The 7,592-nt window shown below is 37.4% G+C and overlaps 1 protein-coding gene across 1 annotated transcript; it reads right to left on the reverse strand.

Moving 5' to 3' along the window:
• Positions 1 to 925: 925 nt before the first annotated feature.
• LOC120732092 (mucin-13-like) lies at positions 926 to 6,670 on the reverse strand. Its single transcript, XM_040029430.1, has 6 exons — positions 6,600 to 6,670; positions 5,529 to 5,575; positions 5,129 to 5,245; positions 4,910 to 5,053; positions 4,550 to 4,660; positions 926 to 4,437 (listed from the first exon to the last, which is right to left on the reverse strand). Exons 1-6 carry the CDS (start codon positions 6,614 to 6,616, stop codon positions 3,884 to 3,886), a joined length of 990 nt encoding a protein of 329 aa, XP_039885364.1. The 5' UTR covers positions 6,617 to 6,670; the 3' UTR covers positions 926 to 3,883.
• Between the last annotated feature and the right edge of the window lie 922 nt (positions 6,671 to 7,592).

Here is a 7,592-nt window from a genome sequence, read left to right on the forward strand (position 1 = left end):
TTAACTACACACTCCAAACACCCTAAACGTCACAAATCTCTCACATCTCAAAACTCGCTCTCTCTCTTTTCCTGCTCTCTCTCTCTCTCTATCTCTCTCTCTCTCGCGCCATCACTCCTAAAACTTCCCCCTCTCCCTAAACAACCAATGTCATGTTGCCATATCATTTTGTGATTGGTTGACATGGTACATTTTTCTGTACATTTCTGCTATTTGTTTTGTTTTTTTATTTTTTGCTCATAAGCAGAGAGTGCTTGCTAGCGCTGTTCTTAGACAGTAAACGTGACGAAACTATTGAGGAAAAAACGCCGCATATGTATTGTTTATCATGACTCTGGTTTTACGTGGCCTATCAGCACAATTTAAAAACTGGTATATATCACCTTGTTGCTTTGTCATCTTAAATTGGTTGTTTTATTTGGCTTACCACGATTACTATATTCTTCCTCAGTCAAACAGCAGCACTCATGCAAATGTTTTGACCCCTGAGCTCCAGGTGCTGTGCCAAAAAGTGATCGTCGGGCAGAAAGTGATTGCCGCCCGCGGGAGCGCGCGCTGCTGCTTAAAGCTGCAGCGCCCCGATTACTTACATAGACAGCTACTTCCGTACAACTGATATAAGGTGCGGTAAGCTGAAGACAGCTTCAGCTGTCTGTTTGTTGAAAAATAGTAACGTGGCCGCACCGCGTTTTTTTGTTGGTAACGGTAACGGCGTTGTAACGATAGAAATAGTAACTCGTTAGATTACTCATTACTGAAAAAAGTAACGCTGTTAGTAACGCTGTTACTGCTCATAATTCATATTTTACAAGTGGAAAAATGTCTCAAAGCAGAAAAAAGAACAAAACAACTGATCAACTGGTTAGATTAACTGCTGTGATATTCTGCAGATTCTGTTCACACAACATTTGAAAACACAGCTGGCTGAAGCAAAATTAAAATTGTACTGACCTCATTTTACTGAGGCAGTGTACAAAGATGAGACAGGCCCTGATTAAGATTAACACTAGTGAGATGCATGCTACAACACTACACAGAGTGTAGAGACTGTTAATAATGATGATTTCTGAAAGAAACTGGGGGCATTTGCATGTAGGACATTGATCTAAATGTTGATCTAAATGTACTGGGGTACATTTAGATCAACAACTGAATCTATTTTTTAGCAGTGTACAGACAGAGAGGGACATTCAATAACAAGAGACCAAAAACTGGACCTTGCATGAAGTCAATGTAATATAAACATGATAAGTTGGTGAATTTGAGCAAAATACATAAATAAATAAAACCCTGTGCCGATCATAAGTGAGTCAAATTAGTCTTGAAAGGATAAAAACCTCAGTCCTCTTCTGTGGCACCTGGTGGCCAAAAATATGAAGAGCAGCTTGAATCTACAACTTGTACTGAACAGCTTAATTATGATTGCCCTTTCTACATACTGAATAAAGTGTAAGTATTAGATTTTTAAAAATATTGTTTGCTAGTTTATAAATAATTCTTCCCCCAGCTCCAGTTATTGCTAACTTCGTAGTTAAGTCATCTTGCTTTTGGGGATTTTTCTATCTGTGTGCATCTCTGTAATGTTTTTTATTGAGAACCTTTGGCAGCTAGGTCAGCCATAAAACTTTGCATATTTTGAATGTGATTTGGTTAACTTGAATGACTAAGCACTCAGTGGATATCTTGGGATACTTGTGGATAAGTCACTAACCAAATTTAATCCATCCATCTTCTTTTGCTTATCCAGGGACTGTCACCAATCAAATTTAATGAGCAGGAGAAAAAATTGTACATGTGAGGACAAGAAATGACAAAAAAAGAAGACATTAACAAAAAAAAGACACCCTTCCCCCATACCATAATCGTTTATTTACAATATTGTATTTGGTGAAAATGTTCTGATTGTTCACGCACACATTGTTGTAAAATAATGTGTGCGCCAGTCTCCAACGAGACATAGCGCTGGAAGAGTAGTTATTCTCCGTTACACCACAAGAGGGAGTATCTCCTGAAATGAGCAGCTGAAGTGGGAGTAAACGAGCCAGGCCACTCACCTAATGCAGTGCGCCTAACAAAAGCTGTGTGAAAGTGTGTACAAGCGTGTAACAATATACTACTATGGCTATATATTTGCACTTAAGCAGATAAAAATAGTAAATAACTTGACCTTGGTCTTAAGATAAGTCCACATGGTTGCAGGGAATGTAGGAAAGTTGGCTGTTAATTCCCATCATGTGTGGTTAGTGTATATTTATTGTTAGCAATGTAGATTAGCCATGAAGCTACCGGTTAGCAGCTAGAGCTAATTTGCCAGTTTGTGTGAAAACCTCATGGCACTGTGGTTGATGTCTACCTGTACTGGGCTGTAATCACAGTTAATTCAGACCTGGGAATCAGACTTTTGTTTAGGGTTATTTCGTTTATGCTACTGTAAGAAGTATTGGTGTTTTGAGTTTGAAACAAGCCAGGCCACTCCCCATAATACAGTGCGCCTAACAAAAGCTATGTCAGATGGTGTACAAGTGTATAAAAATGTCTATATATTTGCAGAAGTTACAGTAAAGGCGGACTCACAACGCTATGCTGGTTTCAATTCCTTTTAATCTAAGTGTGCAACATACAACAAGAATTGCATTTTACAGAATTCTTCATGTGAAAGTTATCCATGTTTTGTTTGTGTAACACAAAGTCACTCATAATGTGACCTCTGCTAAATGTAGCAATGTAGTTTTCATCTGTTGTTTGCAAAGTTAAACAACCAACTGGGCAAAGATCTAAGGCTTCATAGGGTCCATAGCGCAGTGCTATCTGGGTCTAGATAATTAAATACATACTAATTAGAAGTCTCCACGATTAAAGAAGAATAACAACTATGCTGCATTATTCTTTTAATCCTGATGCTGCTGAAGGCCTTTTTAAAGCTTCTTTAAATAACTGAATTGTTGTAGTTTTAATTGAGTTCATTTGATTGATATTTCTGTTTTATTAAAGTGATTTGTTTCTTTTTATTTTTGAATCAGTTCATTTACTGAATCCTCTTTAAGATTGTTTTATTTCATTGCTGAAGCATTATTAAGCTGCAAATAATTGTTTTCATAGGACAGACTTGTAAATTATTTATTTATGTATTTTTATGATCAGTGACTTTTTAGTAGAATATGCTTTGCAATCAGTTTGTGTGGTGGTTCTCAAAGTAAATTTCAATACAGTTTAAGTACAGATTAACTGTGATGGATATTTTAGATATATACGTATAATTACGTACACATGTTAACAATGACATGCACCTGTAACCAGATGATGTTTGAAGCCTTTTAATTATCTTCCTGATCTGATTTATTTCTCTGTCTGTCTGTCTGTCTGTCTGTCTCTCTCTCTCTCTCTCTCTCTCTCTCTCTATATATATATATATATATATATAAATATAAATATAAATATATAAATATAAAAGATCTAAAGGAAGACTGAAGTTGTCACATTCAAATGAAAACTGACTGTACATCTGCATCATCAATGTTCGTGTCATTCCTGGAAGGACACTAGCTGCTGGGAGATTTCAAGTGACATAATAATGAGTATACATACTTTGCACTTTTTGACACTATTTTTATGCATTTCTTTCATTTACAAGATTTGCCTGATGTTTTTTTTTTTTTTCATTTTAACCTTCAAGTATCAGTTCAAAATGTTTTAGAAATGTTAAAGAAAGCACAAATCCATAAAGTACATTTTTTTTAAAGGAGCAAATTTTAAAATATTTGAGAAAAAATAAAAAGACTGTTGTTTATGAAACTTTATATTTTTTGAGCGAACTCTTGGTGAATATGTGGAAGTATTGTGAAGGTTTAAAGAAAAACTGGGCTGTGCTATTTTTTTTCATCAGCTAAGAGAACAAGACCAAAGCGATCAGTGGTGCCACAAAGCATACAAGGATGGTACTTGTTGATTTGCCAGCAGTTGTGCTGCTGGGCTGTGATCCTGTTGTTGTGCCAGCAGTTGTGCTGCTGGGCTTTGATGCTGTTGTTGTGCCAGCAGTTGTGCTGCTGGGCTTTGATGCTGTTGTTGTGCCAGCAGTTGTGCTGCTGGGCTGTGACGCTGTTGTTGTGCCAGCAGTTGTACTGCTGGGCTGTGATCCTGTTGTTGTGCCAGCAGTTGTGCTGCTGGGCTGTGACGCTGTTGTTGTGCCAGCAGTTGTACTGCTGGGCTGTGATCCTGTTGTTGTGCCAGCAGTTGTGCTGCTGGGCTGTGACGCTGTTGTTGTGCCAGCAGTTGTGCTGCTGGGCTGTGACGCTGTTGTTGTATCACTGTTGCAGAGGTCACCCTGGCAGCAGCTGACTTCTCCTCCAATGATTCCTGAGAGCTGTGCAGTTTGTGTGTTTGAACAAATCATCTTGGAGGCGCAGCCCTTTACTTTAGTAGTTTCCCCTCCTGCATTCACTGAGAAAACAAAAATTATTCTACTGTGCTGCAAGTTTTAAAAAAGCAATCACTGAATATTCCTCTAAGCAGAAAAGAAACATACAGAAACTTAATGTTCTAGGCCTGTTACCTGCTGCTGAGATGCAGTAGTCCTCATTTCTGTTGCAGGTTAGAGTTTTGGTGCAGTCATTTCCATCACATTGCGAGCATTTTTTCCCATTTGGCGAGGGTATGCTCCAATCTATGAAGCACAAATATATATGTCATATTTGTTTCCTTGATTATTTTATCAAAGTGCCAAAAAACATCAGATATGCAAATACTGGATGCTTTAATCCTCATCCATCAGGAGAACTCAGTGATTGAGAAAAAATTAATTTTCCTAAACCTGGCTCACTTTGTAACTTTTTCCACAATATTAATAAAATCTACTTATTTATCACAACAGGAAATACTATTTCAAAATACCAAGAAACATGTTGTAAATTACCAGGGACATCTTGAGAGTTGCACAGATCAGAGGTGCAACACTTGCTGTTAATTACAACTTGGGCAAATCCAAAGTTGACTGAGCCACTGAAGCACTGATCAGGCGTAACACAAGTTCTCCCCATAAATTTAAATTCTGAACCACCTGAAACCAAAGAGGAACCATTGTAAACTCGGTCACTTCAAAAAATAATAGAAGAACTATAAAATACCATTTTACCCATATTTGAAATCATTCTGACTGAACCACACTGAGTATTGGAAGGACAATCTTTTGTTGTCTCAGTGCAGCTTCCAGATGGTCCTGGTATGCATTCATAACATTCCAATGGACATGCTGATAAAAGACATTTAAGAAACACAGTTTCCTTAAATAAGGAGTTAAATCAACTTTTCTTGCATTAACCGTATGGACAAATCCTGAAACTCCAACTAAAATAAATAGATTCAAACAAAGGACTAAAAGTACAATAAATAGTACAATCATTTGTAGGAAGTAGACACATTTTTTGCTGGGTTGTAAATAACATGATGTAAAAGCAATAAAAAAAAAAAGTTTCATTGAAATTACAGAACTTTCTTTAAAATGTTAAAGAACAGATAACCAAGGAAAAACTTGCTTTTAGGGAGCAGCAGGATCCCAAGGATCAGCGCAAGGATCTGCATTCTGTGATGGTCAGATAGAAGTGAAATTTAGTTTAGTTTCTGTTCAGGTTGTAAGTAATTCTTATTGGGGGGAGTGGTTTCTCTCTCACTCTGACCACCACTTAACCCTTCCTTTGACAGTGAAAGAACCTGACAATCAAATTTTTTTTATTTGCATAGCAAATATTAGCCTTTGTTAAATTTGTAAATAAATTATCTTATTGGTAAACCTTGCATTTCACACACTTTTGGTTATTTGAATTTCTGAACTTTTTAGACATGCTTCTGAGATCCTGTGAAAGCTGGTAAAACTGAAGCATAGTTGCCGTCAGTCTCTATTTAAAAGAGAAGGCTAGTCCAACAATAACACTTTGCATGCTTTGAATATGATTTGGTTAACTTCAATGACTGACTACCTTCTGGAAAAGCCACTAATGAAATGTATTCAATTAAAATCCAGGTACAAAACTCTTGTGCAAATATACTGTACAAATATTACTAGTCTACTAGTAGAATTGCATTCTACTAGACTAGTTGCACATTGCAGATTGCACTCACTGCTGCCACTGCTGTATAAAAGTAAATGGAAGGAGAGAGACCCCTTCCTCTACACTGGAAATTTTGCACTTGTTCCACAGTGTTATGACCTGGCTCAAAAGCAACAACATAAATAGGGAAACTAACACCAGAATTTCACAGGGAAGAGGGTGTAACACACAGGGATTAGACATGGTTTCTGTGGGAGCTCAATGGGTAAAGATGTTCATGATGGCTTTGTCCTGTTTTTTAACAGGTTATATGAATGGTTATATGAATAAAATGACAGACTATATTATTCTAAATGTGAAAATGAGTTTATAATGTTTACCAGTGTTTCTCAATGATAATAGTATTTGGCTGCGGAGTTTTGAAACCATGGTGGAGAAAGCAGGGTGTCCTCTATAGCCGGGGATCAGGAAAAACAGTGGGTATGTTCCTGACCCTAAACAATATGCTAAGATTAATATATTTTTGATTCAATACACGAGAAGCAACTTTAGTTTTACCTTATGAGAAGAAGCATTTTCTGTAACCTGCAAATTGTCCTCCCCAACAAATTGACCTCAGTTGACAGATAGTCCTGCCCCTGTACTGGGAAGATATTGTATCAAGCATGGATAATGTTTCTGAGAATAAATCACGTGTTATAGGATGAGAAAAAGGTGTGGCCTGCCTGCTGAAGCAGCTCAGAAGTGCTGCTTTGTTTACAGCTGTGGTTCTCAAACTTTTCACAATGAGTACCACCTCATAAAACATATGGCTCCCTACCCATATGGAAAAGATATATATATAAATCTTATAAAGTTTCTATCTGTCTTGTGTGAAACTTGTATGAAAAGCATACAAGTGTTAAAACAGATATAAGATCCCTTGAAAAATTATATAAATGAAACTTGTATGTTTTGGATACTTCCTAAAACAATATATGAAAGTAATGAGAAAGTGGCCACTTTCATGAGTAAATCCTATAAGCCTTATATGATTCACTATATGAAGTAGGCCACATCTTATGCAAGTCTTTTATAAGATTTTACTGTTTCTTTTCCATATGGGCATGACCAGCATTATAGTAGTATTTAATAACATATACAGTTTACATGAGACAATTTTATTTTTTATATGAATGCTATTCATTTTAATTGTCATAAAAAGTAAAATAAACATAAACATAAAATTGGTTTAGGGCCCAGATGGCTTGGGGATAGAAGCTCCTCTTGAGTCTCTCTGTCCTTGCCCGGATGATGCGGAACCTTCTGCCGGATTGCAGAAGTTGGAACAGTTCGTTGCCAGGATGGGACGGGTCCTTCAGTATCTGCGCTGCTCTAGTCCGGCATCTCCTGGTGTAGGTGTCCTGAAGCGGGGGGCGAGGAATTCTGCAGCAGCGTTCTGCTGTACGGATCACTCTCTGGAGAGCTTTTTGGTCCTTCACACAGCTGTTCCCAAACCACGATGTCATGTTCTGTGTGAGGATGCTCTCCACAGCGCCTGTATAGAAAATC

The sequence above is a fragment of the Simochromis diagramma genome, unplaced genomic scaffold (genome assembly GCF_900408965.1).
Source record: "Simochromis diagramma unplaced genomic scaffold, fSimDia1.1 OVJJ01000361.1, whole genome shotgun sequence".
NCBI lineage: Eukaryota > Metazoa > Chordata > Actinopteri > Cichliformes > Cichlidae > Simochromis > Simochromis diagramma.